This window comes from Lemur catta, chromosome 1, assembly GCF_020740605.2.
Source record: "Lemur catta isolate mLemCat1 chromosome 1, mLemCat1.pri, whole genome shotgun sequence".
Lineage (NCBI taxonomy): Eukaryota > Metazoa > Chordata > Mammalia > Primates > Lemuridae > Lemur > Lemur catta.
In genome coordinates, this window is record NC_059128.1 from 42,721,166 (window position 1) to 42,743,064 (window position 21,899).

The window sequence follows — 21,899 nt, forward strand, 5'->3', positions numbered from 1 at the left end:
ACTGGCAGAAATTAGATGATAAAAATGATAAGGAGATTATTTTTTGAACTGGCAGCAGTGAAGTGTCACTGAAAGATTATTAACAGCAAAATAACAGGATCTGTATTTTCTGCCAGCTGTGGTATAGAGTAGTAATTTTAGAGAGATGATAGTAATCTAATTTAAGGGAATCAATATAGAAGGAGAAAGGGGGGCAAGTTGAATAGATACTGAGAAGTTCAGTCAACAGATTGGGTGATTTATATGGGAGGAGGTTGTGGGGGACGCATATTTCTGGTTTATGTAATTGGATGGGTAAGGTGATGTTGAGATTAGAATGTAAAAGAAAGCTGAGTGTGGGGGAAAAGATGATGAGATTATTTTGGGGAGTTTTTAAATTTGAGATGCATGTGGAATATCTATTTGGAGATAACCTATAGACCATTGGGGTCAGGGGAGAGATACAGGCTACAAGCCCTGATAGGGTAGCAGTTAGCATTAATGTAAATGCAGCCATTGTAATGGTTGTTTATGAGAAGAAAAGGCTAATGGAAGAACCCTGCAGAACACCCACATTTAAGGGACAGGGCAGGGAAGAGGAGCTTATGAAGGAAACAAAAAAAAAAATGCATAGGAAGACCATGAGCATGAAGCATGATGGAAGCTAAAGTAAATGTTGTTTCAAAAGGTATAGTCAATAGTGTCAAATGCCACAGAGAAGTGACATAGTTAAGCCTCCATTGTATGTAGCCATTGCGGAAGTGGTTAGTGACCTTGATTAGAGCAAGCAGATTTCACGGCTTTTTGAGTATGGGAGCCAGAGTATAGTCATTGAGAAGTAAAGTCACTGAGACAAAGACAGCTCTTTAATGAACTTTATTCATGACAAGGAAGGAGGAAAGAGGGCAGTAACCAAAGAAGGAGGTATAAAGTGGAGGAGAGAGGAGTATGTTGTGGTGTAAGATGGGAGATACTCAGGATATTAGATGCTGACAGAAATGTGACAGCAGGAAGAAGGAAATATTCGTATCTGGGGGAGAGCAAGGATTTCAGTGATGGAGCAAGGTTCCTGGGATGGTGAATAAACAGCCCATTTGGACAGGAAAGCTGGAGGAGGGAGGGACACCTCTTCCACTGTGTGGAAGCAAGGGCAGCTAGGTTTAGCTTGTGTGGTGGCAGGAATCTGAGGGACTTCACTTCTGGCTTTCAGTTCCTTGGAGACAAAAGAGGTGAAGTTGTCCCCTGGGAATGAGTGGCATTGTAGGGTATCTGAGAAGATTTGAAATAGACATTGTTGAAAATGTCTGTATAAACACAAGGGTTGGAAGTGTGAAGGGCCAAGTTCAGATTGAGGTCCATGAATTTCTAGTGAAACCTATCTGCTCAGTTTTGTGATTTCTTTTCTTTCCTTGTCCCTTCCCCTCTCACAGTACTAAGCAGCCTAAGTGTAGGCAAGTAAAAGATAGATGGAGTGAACTTGGGCTGAGGTTTTGCTGAGTGGATATATAATATCAAGACAGTGAGTCTAGAGAATTGGAGGTGATAGCTGGTGAATGAGGTCCAGTCTAGACCGGGGGAGAAGGGAGAGGTGAAAACACGATGCTAGTGGGGAGAAAGTCAAGGGGTCGCAGGATAGCGTCTCTCAGAGAGTGTGATGAAAGTTAGGATTGGAGATTGTGATCAGAATGGGTTGTTTGCATTTAACCTTTCAGAGGTATACTAATTGGGTAACTGACAAAGTCCAGCTATTGCCATGGAAGTAGGTAGCCGAGGTGGCATGGAATGGATGTCTGAGATGTGGCCCAGTAAGTGCCTCTATTCCTATGCTAGTACCTGGGTTACCACTCACTTTGTCTCTCCCTTTTTAGTTATCCTGGTAAAAGAGGCCTAATTATTATATGATTATATACTCTAAATCCTCTTGAATTATTAATGATATTTGTGCAAAAGATTGTGTGTCTTCAAACATCTGTTTTAACTTTGCAGGTTAAACAGATCACCACATAACTTTGTCCGTTGTTTTTAAAGCTTGTATGAGAGGAGTTATAAAAGAACTATTTATATGTAGTAAATATTTTAAAAAGAAAACAAAGGGGGTGGGGCAGGGAGTCCACCAAATTCATGAAAGGAGTTGCTTCTAAAGAGAACAAAAAGAACTTCTCCTTTATCTAAAGTGTTCTATTTCATTTATTTAATACTGTGGAGAGAGAAAAATGACAATTTTAACATTGATTCTTTCTGGGTATAGGAGTGTTTATTATGTTATTCATTGTACTCTCTGTGCCAAAAGGAATTGCAATAGCAAAACCTACTAACAATTTAAAGTTTTCCTTATAGATCTTACTGGATGATCTTATGACATTGAGGGTGACATGAACTAAGTGCAGAACATTGGAACACCCTTTAGGGAGCTTTGATATGCACATTATCTTACTTATCCTCATAGCATCCCTGTAAGGTCGGGAAATTTGGACTTTAGATGTTAAATAAATTGCCCATAATTATTGCTTCTTTACCACTGGGTAAAGAAAGGTCTGGAACCCAAGTCTTTCTGATTGCAAAGCTCTTCTCTACTATATTATACTGGTACTGCTTATTTACACCTAGTGCAATTAATTTGTATGCACTTCTGTAAAGCCTCCAGCTAAAGCTTAACAGAGTTGATTACATGGATTCTTATAACCCATAAATGTCTTCCTGAAAACTTGCCTATAAAGTGAAATTCTGAATACCAGTTATTTTCACACCCACTTTCCAAGTATGTAAGTGTATGTTACCTTCTGTAGCAGATGCATTCCTAAAATACAGTGGCAAAATTCAACACGTTAAGATGCCACAAAATGAGGACTGCTTGCATTGGCTTGGCATTTCTTAAAAGTAAATTTAACTATTTTAATATTAAAATTTTTTTATTACAGGATGTGAAGTTACCCCAGATGTAAACATTTCAGGCCAAAAATTTAACATTAAACTCCTGATTCCAGTTGCAGAGGGCATGAATGAAATCTGGCTTCGTTGTGACAATGTAAGTTTTCAAGTTAAAAGTACACCTCAGTTTTCTTTGCTTTTTATGTGAGTTGATCAGCCATCCTTAAATTTTATACTTGAAAGACCCACCACGTGATACATTTCATACCTCACTATTTCTTTCAACAGGAGAAACAGTACGCTCACTGGATGGCAGCCTGCAGATTAGCCTCCAAGGGCAAGACCATGGCAGACAGTTCTTACAACTTAGAAGTGCAAAATATTCTTTCCTTTCTGAAGATGCAGCATTTAAACCCAGATCCTCAGTTAATACCAGAGCAGATCACAACTGATATAAATCCTGAATGTTTGGTGTCCCCTCGATACCTAAAAAAGTATAAGAACAAGCAGGTACTTGATTCATTTTACTTCATCGGTTTTCTGCTGGTTTGTTTTATAATTTTGTATATATACTTTAAATTTAGTTTCTCCTCTTAAAACTTTTTAGTCTTAATTGGTAGTCTTTTATATCAAGTGGTTAGAATATAAAATACAGGTTGAATATCCCTAATGTAAAAATCTGAGATGCTCCAAAATCTGAAATTTCTAGAGCGCTGACATGACTCTCAAAGGGAGATGTTCATTGGAACATTTTAGATTTCAGATTTTCAGATTAGGAGTGTTCAAGCAGAAAGTATAATGCAAATATTCTGAAATAAAATGCTTCTGGTCCCAAGCATTTCAGGTAAGGGATAGATACTCAATCTGTAGGAAATAAATAGACTTTAGTCAGTTTAAATTGGTCATTTAAAAGAAAAATCTTTATCATTTTAATAGAATAAATAATGAGGTGGAATCGTAGAGAACATTTATTTTAAACAACTTGAAATCATTCATTAACAGGATGTTCTTTCAAACATTTCAGAGAATTGAACATGTTCTTAATGCTTTGTGTTCCTTAATTCATTTGATTTTATTCCTTATATAATTAAGCAGATGTGATACAAAGTACAGCCAGCACTTCCCAACAAAATCTGTAATACCTATTCTTGCTATTGAAGTGGACTTTTCCAGCTTTAGAAAGAAACTTTACAAGGGTAGGAACAGTCTACATTTTAACAGTGTCTTTTTTTAACCAAAATTTTGCACAAAGTTACAAAGTTTGGTAGATTTTCATTGAAATTCACTCTTTTGTCCACTGTGTTTAGAATGCCTTTCCTGGAAATTAATACCGTAAAAGGATTGCTATTTAGGAAAATGGTTCTCTGGTACAACATAAAAGGTCCTTTGCAGGGGAGTTTCACTTGGGATAGCCCTGGTATTCTCTATGCCAAAAGTCAGCCATAAAAGGAAAAGGCTTCAGTTTAGATGTGGGGTGGTTAGGGGAGAAGACCTTTAAAATAAATATTTCATTTTTATCTAGTTTCACTTTTATCTTTTAGCAGTAATTTTAAAACATACTGAAAAGGCTCAGTGAAATATTCAGAACATTTATTAATTCCTTAACTTTAAATATAGTGTCTATTATATGGGCCTGAAATCAGTTAGAAATGTTCAGAAGTTTTAATCACGAAGTATTTGTCTTTAAATTTCAGAGGTGGTGTAAGCCTAGAAGTTGTTTATCCCATAGTCATACGATGTGGGAGTAGTAAGGAATGGAGGAAATGCTGCCCTGGGGAACTTTGTGGAATGTAGGTTGTAAGTTAAAAGGGAAAGTAAAGCAAGTACTGATTTCATTTCAGTTTTTATTCTTAGTTATTTTTAAATTGTTTGTAAAGAAACTTGTTTCTAAAGTTTGCCTTCAAAGGCAGTGAATAATTTCAAATCTTAGCAATTTTATCATTTCACTATTAGGTATCAGGAAAAAAACTTTAAGTATAAATGTGAGGACTGCCAAACGTTGGTTTCCCTGTCAACTCTGTATTGAGTTGTTTTCTCAGAAGCCTTTAAAATGACAGTTTTCTACTCCTGAGTTCTTGACTAGAAATTGTCAACTTGAAAATTCCCTTGAGGACAAAAAATGATGTTTCACTCATCTTTAACTGACAGGAGAACAGTATGTGTGTGGTCCGTGGTTAGGAATCCTTCTCATGTGTCTTCCACATTGGCATCTTACCAAATGCACATTCCTTTTAAACCCTCCTTTCTCTAACTAGGCTTTAGATTGTTCCCAGGTCAGGAGGGACCATGTGTTACTGCCCTGACACCTAGTAAGTGCTGATACTCAGAAGTTTTAGTTGCTACTGTGTGTCAGGCACTGTGCTACTCACTGGACATAGTGCTCAGTAATTGCTGAACTGAACTCCATGACATTCTGAAGTCTGCAGGTAGCAGGGTCGTGCTTCCTAGCCAGGACGTAAACACATGGTTTTCCTTTGGGTCTATTTAATCTACTTTAATTTCCTACAATTATACGTATATTAACTAAACTTGCTATCCATGTCTTAAAGTAAATATGACTTTCAAGCTGGATTTTAATTGAAAAAAATTTTTTAAATTAGAAATAGGGTATCACTGTGTTGTCCAGACTGGTCTTGAACTCCTCTCCTCAGGCGATCTTCCTGTCTTGGCCTCCCAAAGTGCTGGCATTATAGGCATAAGCCACCACCACGCCTGGCCATGGATTTTTAAATTTTAAAGAAAAGAATTGTTCTATATGTTAATCCAAATTGAAATGTCTAATGCGTTTATAGCCACAATTTCTAGTATAGTGTACAGCATCTCTTTATTTTTCCTTCCAGGAAAAAGGATGCAAAAAACAGATGGTAATTGAGGGGTTTGCTTTTCTTGTGTAAAAAAAGAAATAGTTTGGGCACTGCACTTATTTATGCCTTCAGCTTCTTATTTCTGAAAAGCAGTGCATGGATATTATCTGACTAAATCTGAGACAACTCTAAAGGCTTTTTGAATATTAATTTTTATTTTGCTACTAAAATAATTACCTTTACCCTAACCAGTAAGAACCTGGTATGTATATGAGGGGGCAAGGAGGTATTTGCTCTATTGTCTCCCTACAAATTTCTACCCTTAATTTTTTAGTAACATTTAACATTCTAAAATAATGTGGAATGTTTCTCAGTATTCTAAATGGAAAATAATTACTGCTTTCTCATTTTCATTCTCGCATTTACTTTGCTTGGTTTCTACCTGAAGTAATATTTTGCATGGTTTTTGGCTGGAATTTTGGTTTTCAGGTTACCGCAACTTTTTCTTTGCTTCATTGCCATTTTTTCTGATTGCCTCTTTTTTTTTCTTTCCGCTTCCTTTTTCTTTCTTCGCATTGCCATCTACAGCCAGGCTATATAAGAGATTTGGTAAGTTGTCTATATTTACCAAAAAAAAAAAAAAAAAGTTAATTAAAAATTTAAAATCCATAGTCACAACCTTCCCTTCATGGATTTCATTCCTGGTGAGCAGTTGTCCCAAAGTGAGCATAATTTAAATAAATAACTTTTCTAATAATAATTCCTTTAGAAATTTTTAATTATTATGGAGATTTCAAGTACTTTAAAGCTGCTAACATATATTCCTGCTAGAAACTTATATTCCAGGTGTTCATTCTGATCATATATATTGGCGCTAAATTTAATTAAGGTTCATTGTGTATATGTGTATTAGAATATGCTGTTTTATAATAGTACCATGTGTGTACTTAGAATATGTTTCAAGTATAGCAATTATGTACTCTTGTTAGTACTTTTTGTTTCTTGATATAATTTTGAAAGTCATTATTATTAAAATCCCCAAATGTAGCTTCAGATATTTTCTAATTTCAACTCTTGCAGTGTATGATTTGGGGGGGGAGGGGATGCATAATTCAATCTTTTGAAATCTTTTTTGTCTTGATTCTACCATGAAAGAATAACGTCTAATGGTAAAGGTGATGTTTAATTATGTTTAGATAACGGCAAGAATCTTGGAGGCCCATCAGAATGTAGCTCAGATGAGTTTAATTGAAGCCAAAATGAGATTTATTCAAGCTTGGCAGTCATTACCTGAATTTGGCATCACACACTTCATTGCAAGGTCAGTGGTTCTACTAAGCATCTATGTGTAAACTTTAATCTGTACATTTTTGCTTTATCTGTTAATACTTCATGTAATTAGAAGTTAAACATTTAAAGCATACATACATAGACCCATTAACCTGTTTTACAGTAAAATTTAAAGAACGTTAGATTTTCTAAACTTTTTCACTTTAAAAATCCAAAGTAATTGCATTTCTGTTTTTACTCGTAAGAGAAGAGCAGTTTTTGTTTTTAGGGTCAGAGAGCACTTATCTTGAAGAAAACCAGACCAGCAGGATGTTTCTTTCCCCTAACATGTTTTTAAGTATTCTTTAATGTTGTAGGTTCCAAGGGGGCAAAAAAGAAGAACTTATTGGAATTGCATACAACAGACTAATTAGGATGGATGCCAGCACAGGAGATGCAATTAAAACATGGCGTTTCAGCAACATGAAACAGTGGAATGTAAACTGGGAAATCAAAATGGTAAGCTAGTAATGCTATATTTAAATATAGTCCTTCAGATAAACATCAGTAAATTAAGAATAAAAGGCCTATAAATTCTGAAGATGATTTGTACCATTACCTCTCCAAGTACAAACTATGGTTGGCTATTCATTTCTCACTTAAATTTGCCTGTTTCATAACTAACCCAGTTATTAAAATTCTAAAGACGTAATTTATTTAGAATATTGCTTGATTTTTTTAAAGTTGTCTGTCTATAATAGATACATCCCCTCTACTCACAATAGTAGCTACTATTAATACTTGGTGAATATTTGCTCTGTGCCAGGAATGATACTAGATGTTTACATTTGTCCCCTATCTGTTGTAAACATTATCATAGCCTTCTATGGTAAATGGATTACCAGTACTTTACAAATGAGGACACTAAAAGTTAGAAACCTAGGCGGGAGGATCACTTCAGGCCAGGAGTTCAAGACCAGCCTGGGCAACATAGCAAGACTCCATCTCTACAGAAAAATTTAAAAAGTAGCTAGGCATGGTGGCACGCTCCTGTAGTCCCAGCTACTTGAGAGACTGAGGCAGGAGGATGGCTTGAGCCCAGGAGTTTGAGGCTGCAGTGAGCTATAATCATGCCACTGCATCTAGCCTGGGCAACAGAACAGGACCCCATTTCCTAAGGAAAAAGAGGCCTCAGGGGCATCATTGTCCATGACCACGTACCCAGTAACAGAATCCGGATTCAAACTAAAACCTGGCACATTTACCACTATATATAATGCTGCCCTAGTCTTGGAGTATATAAGTATCAATTAAAATAAATAGAACCTTTTACTAATAAGTCATTTGATTTAGGATCATAGTGGATTTGTATTAATTCCTATCAACTAATAGAGTCTCATATTTCTAAAATATTCAAACATGATACCTAAAGGTTAAATATCTAAAGCAAGTATTAAATAAAACACAGGAAGTAGGTTTTCCTCCAGGACTTGAAGAGATACATTCTCATTAATTGAATCACCAGAGACCATTTGGGAACTTAATGACCTTAAAAACCCTTGCATTGCATTCAGTCTTCCTTTTTATAACATAAAATTACCAGCTCTCCTCCCACCCCCTTTTAAACTGTTACTATTCCTTTGGACTTAAAGGTCCAAGTTTAGGATTTACAAAGAGTAACTATTTGAGGATAATGAAGTATTTTGTGATAGGACACATCTTAAGCAGCATAGTAACTTCTCTTGGACCCAACCACCTCAAGTTTTCTGATAGTTCTTTGTCTTCGTTCCAGGTTACTGTAGAGTTTGCAGATGAAGTACGATTGTCTTTCATTTGTACTGAAGTAGATTGCAAAGTGGTTCATGAATTCATCGGTGGCTACATATTTCTCTCAACACGTGCAAAAGACCAAAATGAAAGTTTAGATGAAGAGATGTTCTACAAACTTACCAGTGGTTGGGTGTGAATAGAAATTTTGTATAATGAAACTCCACGGCCATAACAATATTTAACTTTAAAAGCTGTCTGTTACATGCTGCTTAATAAAGTAAGCTTGAAATTTATTTTATCATGAAAACTTTTTTGCCTTATCAAACAGTTAACATGTGCACTAAACAAGCACGACTATTAATCTGCTATCATGATACAATAAATGGTCTGTTGAATTTGGCACGTATCCGTTACGGCCATGGATCAAAAACTGAGATAGTGGGCAAATCAGGAGCAAACCGTCACTGATTTAAGCTAACCAAACTGTAAGAAACAAGCCATCTACTTTAAAGCTACCCAGGGGCTTAACCTATATGAAGTCTATTTATCATGTCTAATGCATGTGTTTTAATGTATGCTTAATTTGACATCATGTTTTGAAATATCCTACTTTTGGTAGCCATTTGATTCCTGCCACCCCCCAACAAATCAGGCCTGCAAAAGATGCCTAATTATTTAATAGTGTCATTGTTTGACCTTGAAGGAAAATGCTATTAGTCTGTTATGCTTGGTTTATTTTTGTCCTTGAATAAGCATGTATGTATATTGTCTTGTGTTTATTTTTACACCATATTGTATTACAACACTTTTAGTATTCACCAGCATATTCACTGTCTGCCTAAAATATGCAACTTTTGCATTACAATATGAAGTAAAGGTCTATGAAGTATTCATTTTGTGTAACTAATGTACAAACACAAATTTTATAAAATTGTACAGTTTTTTTAAAACTACTCACAACTAGCAAATGGCTTAAATGTAGCATCTTGCATTAATTAAATGCTTTTAAAAGATATAATATGCGATTTTAATATCTGCTAAATTAAGAATGACTTAATTATGGTCATGATTTGCCACAATGTCCTTAAACTATAATGCCTTGACTGGCCTTGTTCTAGTCTGTTGTCCTGTTACAATCTGCCTTGGTGCTAGTCAGAAAATTCTTAGCTCACATATCCCAAAAGGGTGCCAGCGAGGAGTGGATTACCAGTATTGTCCAATAACTCATGGTTTAAAGACTGTATAAATGCATTTTATTTTAAATAAAAGCAAAACTTTTATTTAATGTTTCTTTTTGTACTCCTTGTTTCTAATGTTTACACAGCACTAATTTTGTAGGAATGAACTTTTGCCTTTGGGAAACACTTTGCCTACATGTGTTGTGAGAACTGGCTAGTACTACAAAGTTACCAGATAGATAGAAGAAAGACTCTGAGAAAGTATCTCTAAGTTGAGAATCCCTCATTCTTCTTAACACTTAAAAAAGGATGTATAATATCTAAATGTTAGAAATGTAGTTATAAACAGAAGTTGACTAGGGCAGAATTTGTTTTAAACAGCAAAATTATCTTGGTTTATAAAAAACAACACATAGGGCCGGGCACGGTGGCTCACACCTGTAATCCTAGCACTCTGGGAGGCCAAGGCGGGTGGATCGCTTGAGGTCAGGAGTTCGAGACCAGCCTGAGCAAGAGCAAGACCCCGTCTCTACTAAAAATAGAAATTATCTGGACAACTAAAATATATATAGAAAAAAAAATTAGCCAGGCATGGTGGTGCATGCCTATAGTCCCAGCTACTCGGGAGGCTGAGGCAGCAGGATCGCTTAAGCCCAGGAGTTTGAGGTTGCTGTGAGCTAGGCTGACGCCACGGCACTCACTCTAGCCCAGGCAACAAAGCGAGACTCTGTCTCAAAAAAACAAAACAAAACACATATTTATGAATTTACTGCCAGTTACTGCTATCATCACTCAGACTCAAAATTTCAGTCCTTTACCCCTTGCATTTAATCAGGCCAATTCCTGTTGATTTTTCCCTCACACAGCTTTGCATCTTTCCCTTGTCATTGCTGTCACCATCACCCAAATTCAGTTCTTTGTCCTGTGCCTGCTCTGGTGTCACATTCTCCATGGCCTTTCTTTGTACTGTAAAGCCATATAACAGGCCTTGCTCCAAAATTTAAGAATTCCTTCCCATTAAAGCTTTTTTAAATAATGTACTCCCTTCCCTCATCTTAAGTACAGGTCACCAACGTGCACAGTCACTTGCTAAAAAGCTCCAAAACATATTTGAGACCACAGCATACTTGCGTCCTCTCTAGTTCCACTGCCAGCACACAAGTGAAAACAGCCTCTGTACTGATTTCTCTGCCTTTGGTTTGCCCCCCCACCCTCAGTGATTTTGAGATTAACACAGCCTCAGCGCAGCACCGGCTCCCTTTCACTCTAATGACTCCTTGCTGTCTACAGGAATAAAAGCCAAAATGTTCAGAGGTCTTTTGTGGCCTCCCAACTCACATTTTCATCATTGTCTCCCAACAGTCTTCTTCCAAACTGGGCAGCTCACGTTCTCCAGACACTTGGCACTCACACATCTCCATGTCACTCCCCAAGCCTGGGATGTCTTCTACCTGTCCAAACCTCGTCTCTTTAGCATTTTAGAAACAGCTCAAGTGCTCTTTCTTCCATAAGCTCTTTCAAGTTTCCTTAAAGCCAAAAATGTTCTATTCCCTTCTATGAACTGCCATTGAATTTGATCCTTTTGTGGAACTTAAGAGCAATCATCCTTATTATAGTTGAGTATATCCTATTGCCCCTAATAAATTATTGCAACCTTGAGGACTAGATCTGAGCACCATGAATTCTACTTAGAGGTCAGTTAACACATTTGTTTATTGTATATAATATTGCTTATTTTAGAAATCAAGGAATTAGAACTTTGAATTTTTATAGTGGTCAGCATAGTTTAATACAGAGGAAATGTTTTTTGCACACCAACTATGCATTAGGAACTATGTTAAGTGCTATTATATTCTCTTAAGGATTCATACAGTCCAGCCCCCTCATTTTATAGATGAGGCTCAGAGAGACCAAGTGACCTGTTTGAAGTCACATAGCTATAATTAGTTCCAAAAGAGAGCTAGAAGTGGAAGCCAGGTTTGCATCTCCCTACCCAGTAGTGTTAAACCCTTCATGAATCCTGAGGGACCTTACTAGTAAGTATAGTGGCCTTTTCTACAAAGGTAAGACTGGCTAGGGCATCCAGAGACCTAGATGCAGGTTTCTGCTCTGTGTGACTGAAGTTCACGTGGACATGAAGGTGCTGGTAACAGGACATCAACCAAGCTTCCTTCCAGCTTTTTCTCTTAAATCAGCAGGTTAGAGACCTGGTGGAAGCCCCTGATGTAGTTAATCAGTAATCTTAGTACAGATTTTTTACACAACCTTGAACTTCAGTTGTAGTATATGTGCTGCCAAAATGAGCACAACAGCCTTGAACTTCAAAAGTATGGAGCTAGGGATGTGAACTTTGTAAAAGAAAAGCCATTTGCAGTTCTTGATCCTCCGTTCTTACATGGGCCAAAAAGCAAAGATGTGGCAGAGTGTGCTTTTTTCATTCTGTATACTGTAGTTTTTGCTCTTTTTTTAATGTTAAAAGTCTTAAGATGCTTTTAATTAGTTATCAATTAGTGAGATCAAGCCAACTTGGTTCTCTGACCCATAATTTATCTAGGGGGAAAAAAAAAAACAGGGTTAAATAAGATGTTCAGCTGGGTGCGGTGGCTCACGCCTGTAATCCTAGCACTCTGGGAGGCCGAGGCGGGTGGATTGCTCGAGGTCAGGAGTTCGAGACCAGCCTGAGCAAGAGCGAGTCCCTGTCTCTACTAAAAACAGAAAGAAATTATCTGGCCAACTAAAATATATATATATAGAAAAAATTAGCCAGGCATGGTGGCACATGCCTGTAGTCCCAGCTACCCGGGAGGCTGAGGCAGCAGGATCACTTAAGCCCAGGAGTTTGAGGTTGCTGTGAGCTAGGCTGATGCCACGGCACTCACTCTAGCCTGGGCAACACAGCAAGACTCTGTCTCAAAAAAAAAAAAAAGATGGTCAAACTCCTCAACACTAGCTACATTGAATATAGTAATTTTTCGGTAAAATGTTAGGGCTTTTGTTTTTACTCAAAACTTTTTCTTACCCTCTGTACATCCTACGCCTTTCATAACAATTTATATACTCCCTATAATTTTGACTAGGGATGCAGCTGTTTTTAGACTAATCATTTAAAACATGATAACATCTACTCACCACTTTGGTAACTCAGAAAAGTATAAGCATAGGGCTTTCTGAAATCCATCCGTTTGTGACATACTATTGTGAACAAACGTGAGCCTGAAAGAGCCAGTCTTTCAAGATGGATCCTGAGTGGCAACCTGGGCCAAAATGTAAAGTACTGCCAAATGCCCATTTGCGGAGTTGGGGTTACACACGTTGATTGAGCTTCCCTAAAACCAGCACCTTTTATCTTTGGGCTTCGAAACTAACCAGTCAGAGCTCACCTGCCCTGGCAAACCAGGGCTCAGCTGTATCAACCAACCAGGGTTCAGCTGCAGTGACCAATCAGACCCAAGCAAGTTTCAATCCTTCATTTCCATAAACAGACCTGATTGGGAACCTGCATGGGATCTTTTGCTATAAAATTCTAGTCATCCCTTTGGTGTCTAGAATATGCACCTTCCTTTTACACCGGAGGCTGACTTTTCACAGATTTACATACTGTTCTCTGAAATATGGTCTCTTTCTTCCAAATTCCTTGTCACAGAACTTTTGTTCATGCTATCATCACTGATACTGAATGCTTAACCATGCACAGATGCCATCTATGCTCTGCTTTATTCCAAAAATGTAGATGCTGATTAAAAAAAAAAAATCTTGACACCCCACCCCCCACCCCCAAACGTTTTTGTAGCTATTTTCGTCATCCTCTCTTTTTGTAGCCATATAATTGCTCCAGAAAGGCAAGGCTGGGCTGACTGACCATACGGGTGCAGACCTAACGGACATGGCACAATAAGAAGCTGAGCCAACTCTTATTCCACTGGTAGCGTTCCGGTCATTGCCACAAAGTAATATCCAGGAAGAAGCTGTTTACTGGAGAGTTCTGTGCCTTTCAACAAATTAACTGCAACTTTATCTGTTTGAACTGCCTAGGTCTGGGAGGTCAAGAATGGGGGAGGTGGTAGAGACCACTGACAGGAAATGGGAAATTTGCCATCTGGGGAAGGGGAATGAAATTCTCAGAGTGCATTGCAGAGCCACCCAGAACAGGAAACAGAGTAGCCAAAAACCTTATCTGCTGACCTTATTTCCCACTGCTGATTCCGCTCTTGTTTGCTCTGCTTTATTTAATAAACAATACAAAGTTTCCCAGGCTGGATGTATACATTAAAAAAGTCCCTATTCCCTTAGTCAACAGTTATCTGCCTACACACACACACACACACACTCACTCCCGGTTGAGTTTCCCTTCTGATATTTGTGCATGGGCCTGCGTATTACTAAAAATTACAAGCACTTAAAATAATTTGAGACCATTATTTCATGAAATCTAATTATAGTCTCATGTGGCTTCATTGGCCAGGCATTATCTGTATTACTGCTCAGGGAAGTGGTCCAAGTTCAATGTTAATTAAATTTGTGATTAAAAACAGCACAACCAACCAAACGGGTTTAAATTCATATCTGTATTAATATGGTTTATAGATACTGGATGATAAAAAGAATACTTTTTATGAGCATAAAATTCTCATCTCAAATGTAAATTTTCTGAGCTTCATTTGTATGACCAAGTAAAATTCAAGTGAATACATTTACTCTCAGGTTTACAGATCACAGTATCTAAACAACCTTGCTTCTATCTTCCTGCATAATGGCAAATTCAATTAGGTCTTAGAAGAAACATTTGGAAAACAGGAGAGCAAAGGGCCAGGAACAGCCAAAACACTCCTAAAAAACAACAGGTGAGGGGAATAGCCCTACCAGATAGCAAGTAATATTTAAAAAAAGAAAAAAACTACCTTGAAAGTGTAATGTTGGCACAGAGAAAAATAAAATAACCAAAGAGTCCAGAGACTCCAGAAGCACACCTGCACAAGTGCAGTCACTTGGTTCTGAGAGGCGGCAGGCATATTGCAAATCACAAAAGGGAAGGGTTTCCCAAAGAATGGTGCTGGTGTTTATCTTTATGAAACAAAAGAATTTGGACCACTACTTCATATATTATACGTATGCAGCACTCCAAATCAATTCCAAATTCATCAAATTCCCTTTTTTTTTTTTTTTTTGAGACAGAGTCTCACTTTGTTGCCCGGGCTAGAGTGAGTGCTGTGGCGTCAGCCTAGCTCACAGCAACCTCAAACTCCTGGGCTTAAGCGATCCTCCTGCCTCAGCCTCCCGAGTAGCTGGGACTATAGGCATGTGCTACCATGCCCGGCTAATTTTTTTTTCTATATATATTTTTGGTTGTCCAGATAATTTCTTTCCATTTTTAGTAGAGACAGGGTCTCACTCTTGCTCAGGCTGGTCTCGAACTCCTGACCTCGAGCGATTCACCCGCCTCGGCCTCCCAGAGGGCTAGAATTACAGGCGTGAGCCGCCTCAGCCTTTTTTTTTTTTTTTGACACATAAAGTCTCACTCTGTTGCCCTCAGTAGAGTGCCGTGGCATCAGCCTAGCTCACAGCAACCTCAAACCCCTGGGCTCAAGTGAGGCTTAGCCTCCTGAGCAGCTGGGACTACAGGTGAGTGCCATGACACCCGGCTAATTTTTCTATTTTTAGTAGAGACGGGGTCTCACTCTTGCTCAGGCTGGTCTCAAACTCCTGACCTCAAGTGATCCTCCTGCCTCGGCCTCCCAGAGTGCTAGGATTACAGGAGTGAGCCACCGTGCCCAACCTTGGATTAAATTCTTATATGTGAACAGCGAAACCACAAAACTTTTAAAAGATGACGGAGTATTTATATAACATTAGGAAAAGATTTTGTGTGTTAAGACACAAAAAGTACAAACTGATTACATTAAAATAAGAACTATAAAGCTGCTATAAAGAGTAAAAGGCAAATCAAATGGGGAGAAGATATTTGCAAACACATAATTGACAGAGGATTAGTATTCAGAATATAAAAATGGACAAAACACTAGAATAGGCACTTCACAAAAAGCAAACCTGAAATGGCCAATAAACCTATGAAAAACTGTTTAACTTCACTGATATTCTGGAAAATGGGGAGGGGGATTTTCAATACAATTAGAGTACAGTTTCACACGTACCATATTAGTAAAATATTGAAAGTCTGACAACATCAAGTATTGGCCAGAATATGGAATCATTGGAATATATTAATATATTGCTGGTGGGAGTATAAATCGGAACAGAGCACTTCAGAAACACTTTGACATCATCTGGTAAAATTACAGATGTATCTTATGACCCCAGAATTCCACTGCTAAGTATGTACATACCCTGGAGAAACTTGCCCATGCACACCAGGAGACGAGCACAAGAATATGCACGTGCACTACTTATAATAGCAAGAAACTGGAAACAATCAAATGTCTATAACGGTCAAATGGATAAATTATTATCCAGTCCTACCCTGGAATTAAAATAGCGATGATTAAATTCCATTATACAAAACAACATGGATGAATCGCAATGTAATGTCAGCCTTAAAAAAAGTCTAGTTGCAAAAGATACATGGCATGATTAAAGTTTTGAATGTGCAAAATCTTTAAACAAAAAAGAAAATAGAGTAAAAGCTGTGTTTTTGAAAGATAGACTACTGATGATTCCGCAGTCCAGTGTGAAACAGAGTGGCCGTAGCCTAACGGAAGTGAGGGAGTCTTGCTCTCCACAGCTGTCACTCTGCTCTCTTGATGTGCTGTCCTGGGTCTGGCCCTGCCACCAAGCGAATGACTAATTGGCTGACTGTGTGGCTGCCAGAGTTTGGAAAGGAGCTAATGAGCCCAAGGTCAGAGGTCTAGTTGGCTTTGCTCTGTTTCATACTCAGGCTGTGCCACTATCCTGTAAATCCCACAAGAGGGACTGAACAAGACAAGAACAGATCTATCAGCTCTATGAGAAAACCAAACTAAGCTCAAAGGTCTGGTCGGTAGACAAATCACAGCATTGCTACTCATTAGCAATTATGAAAATGTCAACACAAATCTTAGTAAACCGCCCAAGGCATAGCTGAGGAGTCAAGGCGCTTAGTGGACACTGTCTCTTGCAGCCTGGATTAGTATCAAAGTCTTTCATGTACTTTAGATCCAGCCTTCTGCTAACACTAACTTTATGAAATAGGAGTTCTGCAAATGATGCTGCCCGTCAAGAAATCACCCTACACTCTCATGATTTGAAAGTGCTTTATAACTGTATGAACATGAAGTCAACAGGATAGGAAAGCTAGATAAAAAATCTATTGCTATGTAGCAAGACAATCTTGGAAATACCTAGAATCTATTTTGTTTGTTTTAAAAATGCCCCCGGTTTATATAGAGAGGACCAGCAAAAGCAGTGATTACAGGCAGGTAAAACCATTAGGCGGTTTTATAAAAAATTATTCAGTAAAACTGGCTCAGGGCGGCTTCGGTGAGGACGGAAAAGATCGACAGTATCATCGACTGAAGGAGGCACACATGGGTTTGTCTACTAGGGTATACTTTGAAGGAAAAGCCTCCATTTTTACAAGGGGGTGACAATCCCAGTTGATCTGTACCAAAGATGGGGGAAAGGAAGTCAGTTCTTCAAAAACAGTGGCAACGGAAGAAACCCACTAGCGGAGGAAAGAGCAGGTAGCAAACAGGAGGACACCACTGTTGGATTCATTTTTGTCACTCAGGTTTGACCTTTATTTCTAAACCTCATACCCAAGAATTAACTTTGCATAATCAGCCCAAATGTCTCCATGGAAGGTTTATAATGCCTCAGTTTCAGGAGTTCTCAGAAGAGGCCTGTGTTGTTCTAAGCGTTGTTTCTGATTGGGCTTTAGTCTCTGGTTTCAGTGTTCTAAGTACTTGCCATATGGCAGCAGTTCAGAAACTTCTTACCTTCTCATAGATTCTGTTAAGAGCAGCCACATAATGAAGAGTAAATGCCTCCTTATTCTTAGCAGGAAGCCGGAACTAAGTTCCTTGCAGTGCCCCGTCCAGACCTTGCTGTGCTATGGATGAGGCCTAACACTGTGAACTTGACCTTTTCACATGCCCAGAATTCCTCCTATGAAGATATTTAAAGAGGGAACTGGACAGATGTTTTCTTTAATCTTCAATAGTTAAGACAAATCTGTAGAATGTAGAGCTTCTAGAGGGTTTTTATTGTTGTTGTTTTTAGGCAAATAACATAAATTAACAATGTCTCCTCTAGTCCCAAGAAGTATGAGATCAAATTATGTTGATCCCGAAACAAAAATGACTTCTAAACCTGTAAGATTTGATTATAACCTTTGTTCTTGGTTTATATTCTGAGAAATTGAGCTAAGAAGCTGTGTTCATAAAAGCCTGGGGCAGAGTCTTTTGCAATCTGTTAGGCAACTATTTTAAAGGGGAGGGGGAGGTGTATAATAACTAACTGTTTGGTACTTAACTAATTGAGTTCTGTCTCTAAGACAGAGGTCACAAGTCACTGGAGGCCAGTCAGTGCATTTTGTTCCAAGAGATCTACAAATTCAGAGCCACTCCTCAGCCTGCGTCCACACCAACAAGGCAAGTAGAGCTGCTCGGTTGACTATTCTTTTGAGAAACAGAAGAAATTTCTGGGAGAGCTGAAGACCAAAGTATGTTAACTGAAGCTGAAGGTGGATAAATGGAAAGCAAGGGGCTGTTATCTTTTTAATAAATCTCATACTTCGGCCAGGCACGGTGGCTCACGCCTGTAATCCTAGCACTCTGGGAGGCCGAGGTGGATCGCTTGAGGTCAGGAGTTTGAGACCAGCCTGAGCGAGAGTGAGACCCCCGTCTCTAGTAAAAAAAAAAAAAAAATAGAAAGAAATGATTTGGACAGCTAAAAATATATATAGAAAAAAAAGTTAGCCAGGCATGGTGGCGCATGCCTGTAGTCCCAGCTGCTCGGGAGGCTGAGGCAGGAGGATCGCTTGAGCCCAGGAGTTTGAGGTTGCTGTGAGCTAGGCTGACGCCACTGCACTCACTCTAGCCCAGGCAACAAAGTGACACTCTGTCTCAAAAAAAAATAAATAAATAAAAAGTAAAATCAATCAATCAATTAATCAATCTACTTTGAGCTCCCACGAGGCATAGAACACTATAGTAAGCGATGTGGGGCCCAGAGATGAAAAGGCTCACGGAAGGCCCTGGGAAGACGGTACACGAGGAGTCTGACACATGTCACGCGGATGTTTATGACTAACAGCCAAATGGGTGATGAGGTGATGAGTGTTCACGAGGCAGAAAGAACAGCTGTGGCCACAGCCGCCCGGGAAAAGTGCCGGCCTCGGGGGACGCCCGCAGGGCCTCGAAGGTTGCGGCAAGCGGCCCTGGGCAGAGGGAAGGGAGCGAGGTTCCAGGTGAGATTATCCCAAGCCTGACATGAGGATATGGTCGATACTCAATAAATATTTGTGAATCAAAGAAGGATTTTATTTTTAAAAAAGAAATTGGATAAAATACACAAACAGAGCTCCTGCGGAGTACCGCGGGAGGTGTGAGTTCTTCCCGTGGAGCTGCCCGTAGCCAGCGTAGCTGCAGCGCAGACGGGACAGCGGGACGCGAGGGAGGCCGCCCACGGCAAGTCATCCCGAGGAAACGCGGGCAGCGCCAGCTACGGCCTAAATTCGATTGAACGCTTGCCGTTTTAAGAAGCAGTGCAGGAACAAAAATGAGAAAGCAACAAAAAAGGATTCACAAACCATAAAAGAATGCAACACACTGAAGCTTTCCCAAACAAGAAGTCCCGGAGAAGACCCGTGGGAAGGCCAACCATCCATTTTCAACGATGCTCCTGACATGCAGGGCGAGGAGAGCGCTGGGCCGGAAGCAGGCACGGGGACGCGCGCCCTCAGGGGAGGACGCGGGAGGGGACGAAGCCAGGGACAGGCGTGGGAACCGCTCTGCGCCGCGGTAAGGCCAGTGCAGAGACCTTAGACCCCGAGCAGATGTGCCTGAAGCTGCACAGAGACACTTCTGTGAGGGGATGTGGAAAGATGACTACCGTAAATAATAAGTCTTCAAAGATAGCTTTTTCTAGCAAATTCCATCTAGGTCCTCTAAAGAAAAATGACCCCAATATGACTAAGTAAAGCAAGAAAAAGAGACCAGCAGAGTCCTTCTCCTCCGACAGGGTCTGTGTTCACGACCTTGCAGAAAGGCCTTCCCTGACAACCCTCTTAGGTGTCCCCGCAAGGTCCTCACCGTTACCCAGCGCGTGTCTCCCAGCCTGCACAGGAGGGCCCTGCTCATCGGCCCCAGTGCCTCAGGGGCTGGCCCAGAGCAGGTGCTCCATACGTGTTCCTTGAATGAAGGAAGGAGGGAATTCCAGCAAAAGGAAAAAATTAGCCTTTAACAAAGTGAAAACATGGAAGTGAAAGTTGCTAATAAAAGAAACTCAGAGGGAACTGCATTCCAGGCCTGGGATTGAATATAGTTATATATTTTGTTTTTTATTAGCCAGCTGGAGTTGCTTTTTTTTTTCTTTTTCCTTTTTCTGCTATTTTTAGGTCCAAAAATCGTAGCCTTTTCTACTACTAGCTGTTTTGAAATCAGGAAGTGGAGCCAATTTAAATATTGGCCCAATCAAAACAACCCTGAGGTAGTTGCTCTCCAAAGAAAAACAAGTAAGTTCAAATTCAAAAAGCAAATAAACAAGAAAAAAAAATTCAGGATTGTCTGCGTTATCCATATATACATTTTATGTTAGGAGATAACGTTCAGGCGTTAATTCTCAAGTCAAGCACAAAGTAGAAGAGTCCCCTGCAAGGACAGGAGCCCCTTTCTAATTTCTTCTCAGCCAAACCTCCTGTAGTGTGACCCTGTCATGCCGATTCCCCAAATATCAGAGACAGTCATGTTTAAATTAAACAGAGAAGGATTTTTCCAAAGCCAAATAAGAATACATTCTTTTAAAGGTGATCTCTGCCACAATTTCCCTCCACCAGCCATAACTAACACTTACTGCACAAGTAGTGCATTGCAGACCACGTGGAGGGTTTTGCCCCCACCTTGGTTTTGCCTCATTTAGAATTTATATAAGTGGAACCACACAGTATATACTCTCATGTCTGGCTTCTTTTGTTCAGCACGTTTTTGAGATGTATCAACTATTGTCAAATGTATCAGTAGTTCATTTCTTACATGAACACATAACCATTTGTTTATCCATTCTCCTGCTGATGTCCATTTGAAATGTTTCCAGTCTGGAGCCATTATGAAGAAAGCTACTATGAATGTTCCCATACAAGTCTTTTTTGTGTGAATATGTGTTTTCATTTTGCTTAGGAGTGGAATTTTTAAGGCTAAGGGTAGGTAGGTGTACATTTGATGTTTATGTAAAATTGCTAAAACCTTTTCCAAAGTGGACTTTTAAAAAAATTTTATTATTTTTTTTGGAGACAGGTTATCACTCTGTCGCCCAGGCTAGAGTGCCGTGGCATCAGCATAGCTCACTACAACCTCCAACTCCTGGGCTCAAGCGATTCTTCTGCCTCAGCCTCCCGAGTAGCTAGGACTAGAGGTGCATGCCACTATGCCTGGCTAATTTTTCTATTTTTTGTAGAGATAGGGTCTCGCTGTTGCCCAGGCTAGTCTTGAACTCCTGACCTCAAGCATCCTCCCACCTCGGACTCCCAAAGTGTGGAGGATTACAAGCGTGAGCCACCATGCCCAGTGGTCCCTAATTTTTAAAAGTGGGTTGTCTTTATTAGAGTTCTTTATATATTCTGGACACCAATACTTTGTTAGATGTACGCTTTGCCACTGTCTTATTCCAAGCTATGGGTTGCTTATGTTTCTTAATGATGTTTTGATAACTAGAAATATGTAATTTTGAAGAAATTCAGGTACACCAGTGCATTTTTTTCACATCTGGTTATCTAGGTATTTCTGCACCATTTGTTGAAAACATTGTTGATTCCCTAGTGACTTTTCTTTTTAACCAAAAGGGAAAAATGCTCCCCAAAATGTAAATAAAGGAAACATATATG

General features: G+C 39.3%; 1 protein-coding gene across 2 annotated transcripts in view; it reads left to right on the forward strand.

Annotated features, from left to right (window-relative positions):
• Positions 1 to 9,975, forward strand: part of FERMT2 (FERM domain containing kindlin 2) — a 73,544-nt gene extending 63,569 nt beyond the window's left edge. The window contains exons 11-17 of one of the 2 annotated variants that reach the window (XM_045567003.1): positions 2,898 to 3,004; positions 3,136 to 3,357; positions 5,688 to 5,711; positions 6,240 to 6,260; positions 6,848 to 6,972; positions 7,298 to 7,439; positions 8,713 to 9,975. In XM_045567003.1, coding sequence (XP_045422959.1) covers positions 2,898 to 3,004; positions 3,136 to 3,357; positions 5,688 to 5,711; positions 6,240 to 6,260; positions 6,848 to 6,972; positions 7,298 to 7,439; positions 8,713 to 8,886 — 815 coding nt within the window. In that variant the 3' untranslated portion in view covers positions 8,887 to 9,975. The remainder of the gene's footprint in view (positions 1 to 2,897; positions 3,005 to 3,135; positions 3,358 to 5,687; positions 5,712 to 6,239; positions 6,261 to 6,847; positions 6,973 to 7,297; positions 7,440 to 8,712) is intronic. The other variant, XM_045567008.1, reaches the window with a different exon arrangement.
• The last annotated feature ends 11,924 nt before the right edge of the window (positions 9,976 to 21,899 follow it).